We start from the raw sequence: 19,638 nt of genomic DNA, 5'->3' as shown, positions 1-19,638 counted from the left end.
AGAGAAGCTATAGGGAAACTACACTATGATGCCAATTTAGAAATACAGCCAGAATTGTATTCAGACTGACCCACTGATAGAAAATATCTCAATGCAGGAGCATAAGAAATATGAAAACTCAAGGTAACATGTATCTAAAAGCATACAGCAAAAACTCTTTAGTAACAGATTTCATACCTGTACAGATGAAATACACCACAAAGAATATTTCTAAATGGTTATTAAAAAGCTCAATGAAATCTAAGAGAAAACAAATAAACTATTAAAATGAAATTAGAAAGATAATTGAAATATGAACTAGAAATTCAGCAAAGAGACAGAGATTTTGAAATTCTTGGAAATGAAGAGATAAATACATCATCTGTGGTATTATATTCCCTCAAATATTGTGCATGCTAATAAACTTATCTGGGGTCAGAGACAGAGCAGCCATAATATTAAACATAGAGGATAGGCAGTGGTAGCACACGCCTTTAATCCTAGCATTCCAGAGGCAGAAATCCATGTGTTCAAGGATACAGCCAAGCATGGTGACTCACGCCTTTAATCCCAGAAAGCGAGCCTTTAATCCCAGGGAGGGTTGGTAGAAGGCAGAAAGATATATAAGGCGTGAGGGCCAGGAACTAGAAGCATTTGGCTGGTTAAGCATTTGGCTGGTTAAGCTTCAGGCTTTCGAGTAGCAGTTCAGCTGAGAGCCATTGGGATGAGGACTCAGAGGCCTCCAGTCTGAGGAAACAAAACCAGCTGAGGATCCGGCGAGGTGAGGTAGCTGTGGCTTGTTCTGTATCTCTGATCTTCCAGCTTCACCCCAATACCTGGCTCAGGTTTGATTTTATTAATAAGAACTTTTAAGATTCCTGCTACATCATCTAAAATTAAGATTGTAAAAAGCCCTTGTAATAGACTAGATTATGCAAAAAAAAAAAAAAAAAGAAAAAAGAAAAAAGAATATCTGCACTGAAGCCGGGTCTCCTGAAACAGCCCAGATACCTCTCACCCCCAGACAAACGAAGAATAAAGAATGTAGTCAAGACCTTTATGACACCATCAAACAAACAAGTCTCCACAGTTTTAGAATAGAGAAGTAAAGAGAAAGAAGTTTATGGCAAAGGAAAACTATTTAATGAAATCAGAGGAGAACATTCTCCCAACTTTGGGAGAGACAAGATAGCCACATATAGGAGGCATTCAGAACACCAAATAGAAAAGACCAGAAAAGATCTTCACATGGCATGTTATATTCAAACTGTAAAAAGTTCAGAGGAAAAAAAAATCTCTAAAATTTGTAAGAGAAAGGCACCGAATCAATTCAAGAGTTTCTCTAGTAGACAGGTATATTTCCCAGGAAAAATGAAAAAACAAAACCAAAAAAAAAAAAAAACTGTACCAAAAACTGTATTCCAGGAGGAAATAGAAAATTGTATTTCCAGTTCTGAAAAAGAAAAACAGTCATCAGGAACACTACACCCAGTAGAGATAGCTTTCAGAACCGAAGGTGAAATAGAGCCTTTCTAAAAAAAAAAAATGAAACAGATTTATAACTTTCTGATCAGTCTTACAAAAGATACTTAAGCCTATAAATGAGAGATAGGTACCATCACTTCTTGGCCTTTTGGCTAAGATCAGTGTAAAACAGGTACATCATGGAAGAACATAAAAACCATGAGAAGAACAGTTACATAAAAAGAAGAAAAGAATCAAGCACTATCAAACCACAAAGATGGACAGGGAAGGAATAAAAGAAGAAAAAGTATTTCAAACAAAGATAATAACAGACGGGAGTAAGCCCTTATCTATCAATAATAAGGAATGAAAATGGACTGAATTCTTCAATTAAAAGACTCAGACTGGTTGAAGATATTTAAAAATATCCTTTAAACCCAACGACACACACTCAAGAAATTTACATCAGCTCTATAGACACAGAGATGGATAGGAGGGAAAAATAATATTCCAAGCAAATGGAAACCCAAAGCAAGCAGGACTAGCTATACGCACATTCTGCAAAGCAGACTTTAGGATAAACAAGTTAATACTGAGACAAAAAGTGCATCATCCAAGGATCAAGGGTCAACTCACCAAGAAGGCATGGTGACTTACACCTCTAATCCGAGCAGCAGGGTAAAGACAGCCTACAGAATGAGAGGAAACATTTCCCACTATTCACTTGACAAAGGGCTGATAGCTAGAATATACAGAGAATATACACAGTAAAGAGAATAGATGAAAAACTAAATGCTCTGTCCTCCTACTGATTTGAATAGCCCAACAAAATAATGTTTAGTTGGACTTTAGGTCAATATTTTAGTCTTGATATTATGTTAGCCAAAAAAAATGACATATTTTTGTTTTTCTGTGCACTTTACTGTGAACCATCAATCTTATTTAGAAGTACACAAGTGACTGTACACATCAATGTACACCCAGTGAAACTGAAAAGAAAATAGTGAACTCTTGAGAAGCCATGACTTTAGAGTACTATATGAGCTGGATTAATACGTATACACTTGAATTATCAAGGGTACAAAACATTTTTCACTACTGATAAAATAGCCATTTGTAAGTTATACTGCATTAATTAGCTTGTTTCAACTCTCAAATGGGGGATAAAAACACTTTAGAGATTAGTTTAGAGGAAGAAAATATACTTGAATACTTGCAAACTATAAAGTCCTATGAGACTATTTTTAATTGTTCAAATTACATAGTTTATTGAAATTAAATTTTATACACTAGTGTTTATATTTGACTTTTAGAAGCTATTCCATCATACAGTATAAAAATGTTTTAAAGACCCTAAACTCATTTAGTTAACACATTAAGTATTCCTTACAAAGTTGAAGATCATTCAGTGAATGGTCTATTTTACTCATGACAATACTATATACAAATAGTTACCATTATGTGAATAAAATAAACTTAGTTTTTAATCTTGGGCTACTATATGTGTTCTTAATTGGGTTATTGTGAAAAAGGACAATAATTCTTGCTTTTTCACAGATTGTACATAATTAAGTTATACTATTCATAAACAAATTTATATGCTGCTCAAATTTGTCAAAGAGATACAAAAATATCTAAAGTTAACCACCATCTTTTCCTAAAAAGCACATTCAGTTAAAAAAAAAATCCATTTCAACCTTGTGGCTGGGAGAGCGCCATTGGCAAATGCTTAGTCTCTACACACCAAAGGATGGCTCGATCCATCACTTGTACTTCAGGAGCTGGGCCCAGGCTGAGCACCTGTGACCCCTGCACTGGAGATGTGGACATAGGAGGACATCTGGCCAGCTAGCTTGGCTTAAACCTGGTGAACTCCAGGCCCCACCAAAAGATTCTGTCTCAAAAATAAGATGGGGCAACATACAACATTGATCTCTGAGTTAATCTCCGATTTCTGCATTCACACCTCCCCACCCCAAAATGAAAATCTGTTTGTTTTTTCATCCTATTCGTCAAAAGTTCATACCTTTACTCACTGTTTTCTTCAATTAGTGAACTATGAACCAAATTCTCAAGCAGGCTTTTTTTTCCCTTTGCTATTTTAAGGATAAAACTGGATGGGAGAGATCTTGGCAGGAGATGAAATAATTCTTTTGGCAATTCTTTAGTGGCTTGAAAATCAAAACGGTATTAAAACTAAGAAGTAAAGGTCAAAGTGAAATTTTAAACTGAAATTACTAGAGTAAAACTGCCAGAAAGATTCCTTCTCTTGAAAGGCAGCCTCCAACTCTTCCCCTGCCTTACTGTTGGTGCGTTCTGAATGTAAAGTGACGGTGCTGCTGCTGACCCAGCGAAGGAGATGGAACTCCAGAACATCACCCCATCATACAAATTATTTAGATTCAGAAGATTATTGTCATTAAGTTCTATATAGTTTACAGTGCTGAACTTTTTATTCCTTAATTACCAAGTATGTAAAAATAATTGTTACTAGTTTAGATTCCTGCTCTATATCATGCACTGAGTGGATACTTTGTACATTATTTGTAAAATGACTTTGCTACACCTAGGTGTTGCGATGTGATAATCTTGCCTATGTGCCTGGACTAAGAAATGCACAGAAGAGGGTGAAGCACACTGCTTGGTGTGTTTGTGACATTTACAGATATGAGTACATCAAGAGCTTCCTGAATTAAGGAATGTATTAAAGCACTGGTGGATTCTAACATGCTGCCATTGTTGAGAGGTCCTGAGAGCGGCAGGCAGGGTCAAGGTGGAGGAAGTAAGGCCCTAGGGCGGTGTCTCTGGACTGGGTCTTGCCTGACCTCTTTCCATATCCCCCACCCTGCTTCCTGGCTCATTGTATGAGCTGCTCTATTCCACTGCACAGCTCCTGACAGAACAGACCGACACCTTTGGAACTGCAAGCCAAAATACATTTTCATTCCTGAGTGTCTTTGTATTCTGTCATGAAAATAAGGTACGTAACACATGTGTTAACACTTATAAATAGGAAATGGAGTCTGTGGATTATTCAATGTAAAAAACAAGCAGGGTCGAAATGGAATCCAACTCTATGAAACAGTAAACATGTTTTTTCTACTATAAAAGGATGTTAAAGAATCTAACATAAGCTAGGCATGGAGCTGTAGGACTTTAAAACTAGCACCTGGGAGGTAGAGGCAGGAGGATCTTTGTGAGTTCCAGGCCAGCTGGGGACACATAGGAAGGCCTTATCTCAACAACAACAAGAACAAAAATGAAAAAGAAAGGGAAAAGACTAACACAACAGTATGGCATTATATGAATCTAAACTGTGAATGTCCTAATTTTAATGAATATGCAGCACACATTTTTTCTATCTACTTTCCTTTCTATTAACATTTAAATTTGAACCTTCAGAAACATGGGAAAGAGGATAACATTTCAGATGAAAAATATTTTATACAGGGGCTGTAGAGATGGCTCAGCAGTTTGGAGCACTTGTTCTTCCAGATGACTGGGATTCAATGCCCAGCATCCACATGGTGGCTCACAGTCATCCATAATTCCAGTTCCATGGGATCAGACATACTCTTCTGACCTCTGAGGGTATGAGGCACACATGTGGTACACATACATACACGCAGGCAAACATTCATACATATAAATAAAATTTTAAAAATAATTTTAAAATAACACATTAAATATTTACCTTTTATCTCAATAAATGCCAATCCTCCCCTTGGGAGGCCTACTCCACTTTTGGAAGACTAGTAAAAATATTTATTTCCTAGTAAAGATTCTTATTTTTATCTCTCGAGATCCTTTAGTAACTTCTCATAACCTTTCTCATATATACCTATGGGGCTGTCATCTCTTCAGCAACTTATAACCTTTCTCATGTATATCTATGGAGCTGTCACCTCTTTATCACCCAGGTTCCTGTCTATTGTTAATAAATACAATTTGGTTGCAATTGGAAATGTGAAAACATTCCTTTTTACACATTGAAGTCTATCCTATTAAATTTACCTGGTTGTTACTAAAACAATGAATGTATGCATATTAATTGAAATTCAATTTCATAAAATAATTAAGATAATATAAAATTGGGATCTTTGGCCGGGTGGTGGTGGCGCACACCTTTAATCCCAGCACTCAGGAGGCAGAGCCAGGTAGATCTCTGTGAGTTCAAGGCCATCCTGGGCTACCAAGTGAGTTCCAGGACAGGCACCAAAACTACACAGAGAAACCCTGTCTCGAAAAACCAAAAGCAAAAAAAAATAAAAAATAAAAAAAAAATTGGGATCTTTGGAACACATAAGTTGTAAATAACATGAATAGGAAGGCCAATATTGGAAAATATAATGGGACAGTTTTCCAAACATTTCCTTTGTCATGAACAAATAAGTTCTTACTATAGCAACAACTTTTAACACTGCTTTTAAAAAGTTTTTTCCTTTGCTTCTGTAATCTCATATAACAAGTTGGTGTATTACTAGCTACTATGCTAACGTAGAAAATAAAGTAAAGCTAGTCATCAGAGGAATATGTCCAAACACTCTTCCTCACTGTAACATCAAAGGAGACAGAGGTCTTCTGAAATAACCATGTGAACACAATCATATATTAGGAAATAGATACTTTAAAAGAATGTAAGTGACACTATATGAACAGCAATGATACTAGGACATACCGACAATCCCTCTTCCAGGATTTAAGACTGGTGTCTGTAGTACGTACCAGGTCTGTCTTTGGAGGATCTGTACAGTCAATAGAGAAGTAGGGTGCTGAGCTTCGGACTCCGCTGCTCTCAGAGGCTGGTTTTGGGGGTTGAGCATGCTGTCTGTATGTAGCACTTTTAGGAGTCCAACAAAACAGACTGACTGACTCTCGTACGCAGCGTTCAATGTCAATTTCTGGGCAGAAAATAAGAAAATGGAAAATCTATAGAATTTGGACTGCATTGTTAAAATAAAAAAATTCACATTTGTATATGTATATGAAATAAGATGAAAACTAAGTAGGAAAGAACCCAATAAAAATTAATGAGCATATTAATGATTGGAAGGGTAGGAGATATTTGTTTATTATTATATGCATATCTGTATTTAAATATATATACATGTCATTATGTATGGGTTTTATTTGACATTATTTATGTATGCATGAACATTTTTGTGTATTTCAGTATATCATCTAAATACCATAAAATATGTTTCATTTAACAATCTTATATATTTACTCGGATAAATGTTTCTCCTTTGCAAATTAAAATAGAGGCTTGGATGTAGGAATAGGTAAACAAAAGACTCAGATGTTGATTCATTACAGCTTGTAGTAAAACTTACTAAAAGTTCCAAAGCTCTTTAGTAAATAAAACATAATGCATTCCGAGAAAAATTGATCGAAACCTCAATGCAGGTATTTACCCATTATTTATAATTTCCTGAGCTAAATGAGATCTTACATAGAGGTCAAATGCACTTAATTAAAATGATTTTTAAAAGAAAAGTTTTCATAGATTTTCTTTTCTTTCTCAGCTTTGATGCAGAGGCAGTGTGTATATGTGTTCATTACTACTCTAAACCACTGTTTTAGACTGGACTGTAGACGAAGAATTAACCATTTCTATATGAGGAAGGTGGAGCAAGGCAGTAGGAATTCTATGACTGAGATGGAATCTAGCACTGGCTACTTTTGCCCCTTCTTCATTCCTAAGACCAGGAAATAGACTATTCTCACTTTGTCCACAGAAGTTCAATCATGCCAGTTCAGATAGGCAATGGATAAAAATATGTGTTTAAAATCCAAACGGATAAGCTTTCTATTTTTCTAAGGAGAAGAGAAACAGGCATGAAAGAGATTGGGTGGACAGTGTGTGGGTTACCGACCTGACTACACGGAGAAACACCTTATTGATAAAGCACACTTCTGACAGGGGCTAGCTGGGAGAGGTGGGCTGGCAGGTCTGGAAGGATATTTAATCCCTGCCCTTCTCATTCTCTTTTGCTATTTCCTCTGCTACATGTTTCCTGCCATTGATGTGCAACCTCACCACAGGCCCAGACAGCAGAATCAAGTAACCACAGACCGAAAGATCCGAATCTGTGAGCCAAAACAAATCTACTTTGTTATAGAGACAGAAAGCTAAGAGTGCATGCCTTATGAATTTAGAATTGTTTGTCATCATGAGGTAGAGACTCTCTGGAGAAGGAAAAATAGCACTTATCGGGTCCCTACTATCTGATATGGCTTTGTATTATATGTTCTTGGTCCATTTAATTTTCACAGTGATCCTGAAGTCAGGCCATTTCCACTCTAGTCATTTCTGTTGGGAGGATGAGCTAAGACACTAGGAAGTAAAATGACTATTAAGTGTGTTACTCATCCTATTTAGGATGTCTAAGCTACTAAAGGATTATGGGCATCCTGATTCATTTAGATTTGGAATATAAACAGTAGTTCTGGAAAGATCAGCTACTCAATTAAGCATTACTTTATCTGCTCTTAGCAATTTTTGCCAACTTCACAGATGGTTACTTCCAAGGCTACACAAAGAGGTCAGATTTTAGATTTCATCACTCCACATGGTATTCTTATCATAAAATTCTATAAAGAAAGAATTAAACAAGATTTGAAACATAAGTGAATTTATTTGAATATGGTGTTAATACAGTGAAATGTGTTTTAAAAAAATTTGTACCATTATCAACCTGAAGACAAATACCAACTAGAAGAAAAATAAATTTTGTTTTGTTTTGTTTTAGTGAGACAGGGTTTCAATGTGTAGCTTTGTGCCTTTCCTGGATCTTTCTCAGTAGACCAGGCTGGACTCAAACTCACAGAGATCTGCCTTGCTCTGCCTCCTGAGTGCTGGGATTAAAGGCGTGCGCCACCACCGCCCGGCGAAAAATAAAATTTTAAGAGTTGTCTCTACATGTTTACAAAGAAAGACGAACATTTTATTTTAGAAAACTTTAAACTAAAATAACTGAGATTAAACACTTATTAGCTAAAAGAAGAAATGACCAGTTATATAAATTTTATTTAATACTATGTAGTCTGCAAAGAAAAAGAATTTCAGTCCATAGATTTTTTTTTTCTCTAGTCTTCAAATCAGTTTGACACATCTGTCATCCAGCAAAAACTTCAAATTGAGTCAGTGATCCATATCGGTGGCACAGTTCCACCTGTCACTGGCAAAGGAAAATGCCGATCTGTATGTGATGTCAAAGAATGCTCCTCGCTCTGCATAAGGTGTACAGTGAACCCTGAAAGTCTGCAGAGGTCCCGCCCAGTTTGACTGTCAGTACCAGCAGAAGTTCCATTCTCCATTCACCTAACTGGTCCATCTTTAAATCTTCCCAGAGCATTTTCCCACAACTAAAATAAAATGCAAATGTATCTTATAAACTGTATGATGCGCAATCATTTTTATAGTGCAATCTCTTGTCTATAGCCCCGGTATTTTTTTTAAACCTTATACTTTTAAATTAGGCACCAACCCTTGTTAGGGTCTCTCAGGTTTGAATCAAGACCCATAAGTTTTTTTGTGACTGAGTGAAATAATTTTTCTAACTCTCAGGTTTCCTCATCATCACCCATCAGTATCATATCTCCCAGAAAAACTGAAATATTTTTAATGTGATAAAAAGCACATTTCACGTTTTCTTTTTTATTGATTTATCTTTTTCATACATGAGCAAAGTCAGGTTAAAAAGCTCGCTCTCTTTAAGCCCTCGCTTCTTTGTCTCATGGTAATGAATTGTGTCTTAGATCTACTGCATCCCTGCTTCCACGACACTCTTTACTATGATCTTTTTGGCTCTCTAATTCTCATTCATCCTCATTCTCTCTCTCTCTCTCTCTCTCTCTCTCTCTCTCTCTCTCTCCCTCTCTCCCCCTTCCCCTCCCCCTCCCTCTCTTCTGGAACAGGGGTAAGACATTCATTTTCTTGATTTACTTCTTCCTGATAGACCTCACTTTCCAGGAGCCTCTAAGAGGGTACACAGACAGCAGCACACCTTTGCATCTATTCTGTCTCAGACAATGGCTTTACTAGCCACAGCACTTCAGGGTTGCAACCTCTTCCAAGTTAGGAAGGACTCTACTGTCATCGCTAAGAAGTAGGTGAGACTTGAATTTGAGAAAATTTGCATGTGATTTATTGCTTTTGTGTGCTTTCAAGATCTCTGCCGTCTCAAATTTTATAATGATACACTGAGAGAAACAATCAATCAATGGGACCTCTTGAAACTGAGAAGCTTTTATAGAGCAAAGGATACGGTCAACAAGGCAAAGCGACAGCCTACAGAATGGGAAAAGATCTTCACCAACCCCACATCTGACAGAGGACTGATATCCAGAATATATAAGGAACTCAAGAAATTAGACATCAAAATGCCCAACAGTCCAATTAAGAAATGGGCTATAGGCCGGGCGGTGGTGGCGCACGCCTTTAATCCCAGCACTCAGGAGGCAGAGCCAGGCGGATCTCTGTGAGTTCGAGGCCAGCCTGGGCTACCAAGTGAGTTCCAGGAAAGGCGCAAAGCTACACAGAGAAACCCTGTCTTGAAAAACCAAAAAAAACAAAAAACAAAAAAAAAAAACAAACAAAAAAAAGAAATGGGCTATAGAACTAAACAGAGAATTCTCAACAGAGGAAACTCAAATGGCTGAAAGACATTTAAGGAATTGCTCAACATCCCTAATCATCAGGGAAATGCAAATCAAAACAACTCTGAGATACCACCTTACGCCTGTCAGAATGGCTAAGATCAAAAACACTGAAGACACCTTATGCTGGAGAGGATGTGTAGCTAGGGGAACTCTCCTCCACTGCTGGTGGGAATGCAAGCTTGTACAACCACTTTGGAAATCAATATGGCGCTTTCTTAGAAAATTGGGAATCCATTTCCCACAAGATCCAGCTATACCACTCTTGGGCATATACCCAAGGAATGCTCAACCACACCACAAGAGCACTTGTTCAGCTATCTTCATATCAGCATTGTTTGTAATAGCCAGAACATGGAAACAACCTAGATGCCCTTCAACTGAAGAATGGATAAACAAAATGTGGTACATATACACAATGGAATACTACTCAGCAAAGAAAAACAATGACATCATGAGGTTTGCAAGCAAATGGATGGATCTAGAAAAATCATCCTGAGTGAGGTAACCCAGACTCAGAAAAACAAACATGGTATGTACTCACTCATAGGAGGATACTAGATGTGGAACAAGGATGACTGGACTGCTACTCACATCACCAGAGAGGCTACCTGGAAAACAGGACCCCAAGAAAGACACAGGGATCACCCAATGACAGAGAAATGGAATGAGATCTACATGAACAGCCTGGACATGAGTGGGGGTAATGAAGGGCGAGGGTCGAGGGAAAGAGAGCTTGGGGAGCGGGAGATCCCAGTTGGATCAACAACAGAGAGAGAGAACAAGGAATAGGAAACCATGGTAAATGAAGACCACATGAGAATAGGAAGAAGCAAAGTGCTAGAGAGGCCCACAGAAATACACAAGATACCCCCACAACAGACTGCTGGCAATGGTCGAGATATAGCCCGAACTGACCTACTCTGGTGATGGGATGACCAAACACCCTAACTGTCGTGCTAGAAACCTCATCCAACTACTGAGGGATCTGGATGCAGAGATCCATGGCTAGGCCCCAGGTGGATCTCTGGGAGTCCAATTAGCGAGAATGAGGAGGGTTTATATGAGCGAGAATTGTTGAGACCAAGGTTGGATAAAGCACAGGGACAAATAGCCAAATGAATGGAAACACATGAACTATGAACCAATGGCTGAGGGGTCACCAACTGGATCAGGCCCTCTGAATGGGTGAGACAGTTGATTGGCTTGATCTGTTTGGGAGGCATCCAGGCAGTGGGACCGGGTCCTGTGCTCACTGCATGAGTTGGCTGTTTGAAACCTGGGGCCTATGCAGGATTGTTTGGCTCGGCCTGGGAGGAGGGGACTAGACCTACCTGGACTGAGTCTACCAGGTTGACCTCAGTCTGTGGGGAAGGCTTTGCCCTGGAGTAGATGGGAATGGGGGGTGGGCTGGGGGAAAGGTGAGGGGGGCCGGAGGGGGGAGAACAAGGGAATCCGTGGCTGATATGTAGAACTGAATTGTATTGCAAAATAAAAATAAAAAAATTTAAAAAAAAATCTACTTCACAGAGTAGGGGTTTTATGTTAGAAAAGTTTAGAAAGTACATAAACTTTAAAAATTAAAGTAGCTAGAAGTGGAGAATCCCTACATTGCTAAGATTTTTTATTTGCACCATGGTTTTCGAAGAAAGGAACACTAACAATGAATAAGTTTGGGTTAAGTCTAAACACTATTTCTTTGTGCAAACAGGAAAAGGTCACCCTATGCTTATTTAGTGCGTTTGTACAGTGACCAAGATGTATTACTAGTCCTTATGAGGAGGACTAATGGCTCAGAAACTGGGGAGTTTGCTCCAGATTTGGAGTGAGCCTTAGTTAGATCTACAAAGCTACATTCTTGGACTAAGTTTTAAAAACTTTAAACCAGACACACATTAATAAAGAATAAAACCAAATAGAGACAGAAAGAAGATCCACCAGGTATTTAACGCTCTGGAATATAGTCAGAGCTCTTTAAAGGAAAATGATAAAAGCCAGACTATAATTTATGTCTATCAATAGCAACTATATAATCAACAATGATACCTAAAGCAGAAAATGTAATATTTGTTTCTCATGGTATTTTCTTTCTACTAAAGAAACAGAACAAAAACTATCTAGATATTGGACTTGACAGATAAGGGTACTAATGTAATTATAAATATGTCAGGGGCTTAAAAGGAAAACGCTCAAGGCAAATGGACAGATGTAAAACAAAATAAAGAACCAACTTAGAACACTGCCCAGGACACAAACTGAAGGAGCTGAAAGGTCTTGAGGCAAATGCAAAGAACTACAGTGAGGGACAGGGGTCAGACTCCGAAAGGCCACAGACAGGCTGCAGCACTGAAGAGCAGTGACCGTGTAAACACCGAGACTTGCTATGGCTTCTCCAGCATGTCCAAGGCAGCTGTGAACACTATATCAAATACACTGTGGGCTGCTGCAAGTGTACTTGTAAAATACTTATCAACAACACTGCAAGTTACAGAGGGTAAGTGAAATGACCATTTTTACAAAAATCTTACATTTTCCACCAGGTTGTACTGTATCAACTCTGTGTAAAGTGCAGTAAGCTGGAGACTACAGTCTCTAGAGAAATGACCAGTATATAATTCAAAAGGTAAACTAAAAGCCAATAAAGCTATTAAGATAAATTAAACATGTTATCAAGTAACCGTTTTCTGTATCTAGCCACATTCTTATACATGTCTGCATTCTCAGCGCAGGCCCCTTTACTTGGGGTCTTTTTTACTGAGCAGAGACCTTTTAAAGGCACCTCAGAGGTAACCTATGTAGAACGGGAGACCTCCTTCCACTCTGACTCAGTGTTTTCCCACTTCTAGCCCTTTCCACGAACCCCGTCCCTGGCGTTCAAGTCCCTATATTAGAGGGAACTTTTGCTGAGTAATAGCTCTTGACAGCAAATGAACCGCATAACTATGCTGATCCATCTGACTCTTGCTTGGTCAAGGGTGAGATGGCCCTTTCTCCAGCTTCTCTTCTTTCTAATGCTATTTCAGTAAACAATTAAAGGTTGACTGTTATTTTCAGTTAACATTCTTGCCATTATTCACAATTTCAACTCAGGTCCTCAGTTCACCTGAGTTTACTTCATCTCATTACAACTGAAAAAGTCTGATTATCGAAACAAACAACGCAGCAAATGAAAGCCCCAACCTGTAAAGCCTTCGGATGTTGAAAAATGAGGAAATACGGACAGGAGATGCTGTGCAGGAGTGCACGTCTATTAGAAAGTACAAAGAAGGAAGTTTCTGGGCTGATTAGGAGTGATACTGGAGTGAGACTCACGTATCTGCTGACAACTGTACAATGCGCTGAATTATCTAATTCAACCTATACATCTCACCAAAATGTCTAAATAGAAGAAATCAAAACAATTTCATACTTCTTTTCCTTTAAATTTCTTTATGTGTGATATCGATAGATTAAAATGAAGATAATTTTGAATTGCATATTAACTGTATAATTAACGGCATACAGCTTCAGTTTTCCAAAAAGACTAATTTTTGTGTAAGAAAATGTTTTGCCTACATGTATATATGTTTGCCATGAGCATGTCTTGTGCTAATGGAGGTGAGAAGAAGGCTTTGGATTCCCTGGAAATGGAGTTACAGACGGTTGCGAGCCACCATGAAGGTGATGGGAATTGACCTGGGTCCTCTGCAATAGCAGCAAGCACTGAGCCATCTCTGGTCCCACAGCTTCATTTCTCATACTACAGATATGTTAGGATAGGGATGGTCTTCAGTGTAATAACCTACAGGTTTCAACAATTGTTTTTTTCATTTTTAATATTTTTTATTTATTTTTTGAGAATTTCATACAATAAATTTTGATCATATTCTTCTCCCTCCCCCAGGTCTTTCTAGATCCAACCCTGACTACCTACACACAAAATAAAAACATAACAAAGCAAGCACAAAACCCCATGAAGTTCATTTTGTGTTGACCAACTCCTCCTGAGCATGAGGCCATGTACTGAGTATGCTTGGTATTAAACCTGGTGTCACCCCACTGAAGAAAATGGATTTTCCCATTCCTGGCAGCTAAAATTGCAAATCTCTTGTTGGCTAGAGGTGGGACTTTGTGTCTACTTCCCTTTCTCCTTATTGGGATTTCATCTGGCTTGAACTTGTACGGGTTTTATGCAAACTGTCACAGTCTCTGTATGTTTATATGTGCATCAGGCCCCTAACAACTAACATTTTGAAACACAGAATTTGTAAAAAGAAGACAGTACAAACTATACGTACTGATATCTTATGAAAGTTCTAAAAATACTACAATAGGACTCTGCACTACAGCAGACAGGCTATAACAGGCTTAACTTACTAGCAGAGAACACAATGAACAGAATAAAATATCACACCACAGAGCACCCTCTACACAGAAAAGTGCACAACACTCTGAGGGGGGTAGCCCCATTATCATCCTTTAATGTCTTCAGATGAAGAATAACTACAATGAATAGTTACAGTATGATAGAGATTCAAAGAAAGACACATTGACCTTCAGGAGCGCAGCAGCCCAAGTTTAAGGACTGCTTGTGAGGAACAAGGTCTGTCCTGCGAAGAGTCTGAGCAAGGACAGAAAATGGCATTAGGGCACGAGAGGATCTAAGGCAATGCCTATCACTTAGGTTATTGTCATGCAGTTCATTTTGGTGAAGAGCCCAATTCAATAAAATCTCTTTTACCATATCGTTGAATGTACTCCAGGACATCTCTCTTCCTATTTCTTAGTGCACAGCATTTTGAAGGTGCCCACCTCATCTTCCACACCATAGCTGGAATCATTTTTCTAAAATGCACATAATATCCTATACTTTTCCTTCTTATCGCTTTCAGATCACATATAGAGTAATGGCCAGGTTCCTCAGCATGCCAAGCAACGCCCCCTAACTAGCACTCTGCCAGTGTCACCAATTTTTGTCACCACCACTACCACAGCACAGCCAGCTCGGCTGTCTCTACCTTTCATCCCAACCCCTAGTCCCTTCATTTGCCTCAAACCTGCATTAGGGTGATGTGCAGCTTTACATCTATATTGTCTTTGTGCTACTTTCTCAGCTCCCAGTTTTGTATCACTATCCTGGACACAAATTAAGATATCTTATTTATCTCTACACCCCAAGTGCACAGTACAATGCCTGTCAGAGAGTGAAGTTTGCCAAGCATGTGTTAAATGAATAGCATAGGTATCCTAGACAGTGAGCAAGGATTTTTTACAGACAGGTCACAGGCTTTGGATGCTTCTCAGCTTGCGAACACTGAAGCAAAGCTGCTGTGTTTTCTCGGTGCTAAGCATTACTGGAGGTTTTCCAGTCACAATGAGATCCTTGCCCTGTCATTTTGTTCTCTATGCGGCATTTTTATAGTTCTCATCTACTGGGGCTTAGCCTTGCTGACACTGATGCAAATACGATCTTTGAATTCTTTGTCCCTCTTATATACTCTTCTTCACATAGGTAGATCATGTCTACATTGAACAACCTGAAGGGAACAACACCCTTTCATAGTTTTCAGGAGATGGGGGAAGAAAGAACTACTTGATATTTATAGCATTATATTCTCCTTAACTAGGCTACTTTCAATGGAAGCTGTTTTACACAAACCTAGCCAGTTATAGACTATTTTGCACTCTAATCTTCAAATTATGCTGAGGTTTCTGAAAACTTGGGACTGGTTCTAACATGTATTACTACTACTTTAGTTCATGCTCTGTTTTCAAGGTAATTACAAAACACTGGCCCACCCTGACTTCAGTTTTCATTAGTTACTGACATAGAAGGAGTGTTTCTTTTATTCACATGGATGTGTACCTGCATAAGCCTATCTGAGGAGATTTGAAGTTGATGTCCACTACTGTGCTCCATGTTACTGACTGAGGCAAGGTATCCTGCTGAACCCAGAGCTTATCAACTACAGCTAGTCTGAGTAGCCAGCATGCTCACAGGTTCCCATTTCTGCATCCTGAAAGTTAGAATTACATGTGGTTAGTGTATCTGTCCAGTTTTTACACGGATTCTGGGGATCTGAACTTCAGTCCTCATCCTGTGTGGCAAGTGCTTTATCTATTGAAACATCTCCCCAGCCCCCACTTTTACGTTTTAAGAGCACTCCTTATGTCATAGTTATGAAAAATCTTCTGGCTTCCTGGAGTCACAATATGGTAACCTTTACCAATGCTGTTACTGGCTTTGTATGTTCCCAAATTATTTATTTTAGCTTAGAAATGATGCACTATAAGATTTAAAAAATCTCCCATTTTCCATAAATAAGGCCGCAGTTGTATCTCCTTTGCTCCCTTAACAAGGCTGAATATAAACTGACATTTTGCACAAAAAAAAAAGACTTTCATGACGTTTTATTTCAGTGGCCATACAATCATGTCCCATGCCCTCCCCGCAAACTCCTCAAACAAACTGCTTTTTCATTTATGCTTTACAATTTTTAATCTCAAAATAATTATATATGCCATCTGAATGGACTCTTAAGTCACCATGTAATTTTCAGGAGTGGGTAGAAGAGAAGGGGCACAGATAAAATCTATAGTTTCTTTTATGCTCATCCCTTTGTAATTCCAAGATGTTCAATAGTGACAGACATAGACATGCACAAATATCATGAAGTACAGGCTGAAAACGTGAATAGTTAATAGATTCAGAGTTTTGAGGAAATGAGCATGACCTTTATAGGCAGAACTGTCACTGAGCGATCATGAGAACAAGTTGTTTTCTCTAGATCATGGAGACCTATCAGAGCGTTTCCAAGAGGACACTCTGCTTTACTCAAGCTGAAGCTTCTGGAGCAGGCAGAGGAACAACAATGCTCCGTGAATATCAACATGGAATTCACATTTTTGTACCCGATATTACTTTCAACAATATTTTTATTTGTTTCAAAGATATTGAAGAGTAAATATCTCTACAAATATTTTTTAAAATATCTCATGTGTCCACAATGATGCTTTTCTGTCTGTATTTTCTATTCTCTTTTTGAGCCAGCACCCCCTTGGTTCTAATCTATGCAAAACATTCACAAGTTGTGGCTCTTTTCAGTACTTTCTTTTATTTAGAAAATTTTCCTCTTTTCATTTTGTACCCTGTGGTGGTTTGAAAGAAAATGGTCCCCAAAGGGAGTGGCACTATTAGAAGGTGAGACCCTGTAGAGTAGGTATGGCTTTGTTGGAGGAAGTGTGTCACTGTGCAGGCAGGCTTTGAGGCTTCATATATGCTCAAGATATCACAGTGTCTGAGACCACTTCCTTTTGTCTGCAAGTCAAGATGCAGGACACCTGCCTGCATGCATGCTACCATATTGTACTATGATAATAATGGACTAAACCTTTGAACTATAAGTGAACCACCACAATTAAATGTTTTTCCTTTATAAGAGTTGCCATGGTCATAATGTCTCTTCACAGCAATAGAAAGCCTAAAACATACTCCCAAGTCACTTAAATTAACACAGAGGTCAAACATTAGCACTCTGTTAGCTATAATCATTAATATTTGGCTCAAATCTTATAGGGGTTAAGATTTGTGATATTGCGTACTACCTGGAGTATATAAATATTATTGTAACCTACTTTGGGGATGTAGCTCAATTAGAGAGTGCTTGTCTAACTTGTAGGGAATCTTGGGTTCGTTCCACAGCACCACATGAACTAGGCATGGAGGCCACACCTCTAAATTCAGCACTGGGGAGGTAAAGGCAGGAAGGTTAGCAACTCAGTGTCATCGTTGGCTATATTTCAATTTTCTGGGCAATAGGGAAACATGAGGGCCAGTCTCATAAAAAATATATCATTGTAACCTTATTTCATTTATATTTATTCCTAAGTGAAAGAATCTGTAAATTGACAACTGAAAGCTTTTCATTTATATAGTTAAAAATCCTTAAGATTCTTTTGAAACTTGGCATACAACTGCAGCAAGTCTATATTAACTTGGCAAAGGCTTTGGTGCACCTATAGTTCTTTGATAGCTCTTTTGTTATATTAGGTACTGAACACTGGAAAAGTTGTATTTGAGGACTGTCTATTCACTGATAGCTGTCCTAAGTCACAGCACTGATACCATGTCTCCTCATTGGTTAAGCATTTTATATTTATATATCTGATATTTCTGATTAATACATGAAAATGTTTTAGCTAAAACATTAAATTGGTTTATGCTTTTGACCAAATGAATGTTTGTCTTCTAATACAAAGCCTTCTGCTCTCAGAGAATAAATTCCCTCAAACTCTGTATCACATACAGTGATGAAGTGTAAAACTGAGAATTCAGATATCCGATATATCTAAATACACACAGAAAGAATCAGTTTAAATGATCAAATTACTATTAAGCATGCATATTATTGTTTTCTATTTATAATCTACTGTATTTCTTCTTCTAAAATGAATAAAATGAAAATAGTAGTAGTATACATACATACGTGACCCCACAATGGCATAGATGGAATCCTGAGCCTGTGTATACTAGGCAAGTGTGTGGTGATATTTTACTTGTGCTTTAACAAATAAAGCTTGCCTGGAATCAGACGAAAAAGCCAGCCACTATGTTAAACATAGAGGTCAGGCAGTGGTAGCACACACCTTTAATTCTAGCACTCAGGAGGCAGAGATTCATCTGGATCTCTGTTGAGTTCAAGGCCACACTGGGAACAGAGCCAGGAGTGATGGCACAGGCCTTTAATCCCAGAACTAGTTAACCATAGAGGTCTGGAGGTCTATACAGACAGACAGGAAGTGATAGAACCATGCGGAAAGAGGAAGTGAGGTAGCTGGGTGGAGAGAGGAAGTAAGATGACAGGGCACAGAAAGGTATATAAGGTGTGAGTATACAGGAAGTAGTTCTCTTGGGCTGAGGAGTTGGTAAGGTGAGGTTGGCTGTGGCTTGTTCTATCCCTCTGATCTTTCAGCTTTCACCCCAATATCAGGCTTGGGTTTTTTATTAATAAGACTGTTTGGCAATTCATGTTACACAAGTGCTCTATCTCTGAGCTACATACCCAGCCCTTCAAAAACACCTTTAATAGTTAAAATATCCATCAGTTAAAAATCTCAAATTTGTACTTATTTTGAAATATGAGCTTATTTATTTGAAGTTTGTATAATAACATCAGTTCAGGAGTGAAGTGGCAACTATTGAGAGGGATAACGAGAACACAGAAAAGCTAGAGCACTCTAAAGTATGTAGAAACGTGATTTCTGGTATCTATTCAAGTATAATGAATGGTGCCTACCATCCACACACTGGCATGTAGGGACAGAGTACTGAACTTGGATTTATGACTTAGAAGAAGGAATTTTCTTATTTTTACAGGTAACATAACCTCTTAAATAACAAAACAATTTATCTGGGTGAGTGTGGTGGTTTAAATATAACTGGCCCCCATAAGCTCATAAAGTGGCACTATTAGGAGGTGTGGCTTTACTGGAGTAGGTGTGACCTTTTTGGAGGAAGTGTGTCACTGTAGGGGTGGGTTTTGAGATCTCATATAT

At 38.3% G+C, this 19,638-nt stretch overlaps 1 protein-coding gene across 3 annotated transcripts in view; it reads right to left on the bottom strand.

Annotated features, from left to right (window-relative positions):
- Tbck (TBC1 domain containing kinase) overlaps positions 1-19,638 on the bottom strand; it is a 169,716-nt gene that overhangs the window by 57,612 nt on the left and 92,466 nt on the right. For all 3 annotated transcript variants that reach the window (XR_008216275.1, XM_052730057.1, XM_052730056.1), the window contains exon 23: positions 6,169-6,344. Coding sequence is in view for 2 of the 3 variants with exons in the window: in XM_052730057.1 (XP_052586017.1) it covers positions 6,169-6,344 (176 nt within the window). In the remaining variant the exon portion in view is untranslated. The remainder of the gene's footprint in view (positions 1-6,168; positions 6,345-19,638) is intronic.

Source organism: Peromyscus californicus, unplaced genomic scaffold (genome assembly GCF_007827085.1).
Source record: "Peromyscus californicus insignis strain IS unplaced genomic scaffold, ASM782708v3 Scaffold_9__1_contigs__length_137607984, whole genome shotgun sequence".
Classification (NCBI taxonomy): domain Eukaryota; kingdom Metazoa; phylum Chordata; class Mammalia; order Rodentia; family Cricetidae; genus Peromyscus; species Peromyscus californicus.
The sequence above is the reverse complement of the archived record's forward strand: the minus strand, read 5'-3'. Positions and strand labels throughout refer to the sequence as shown.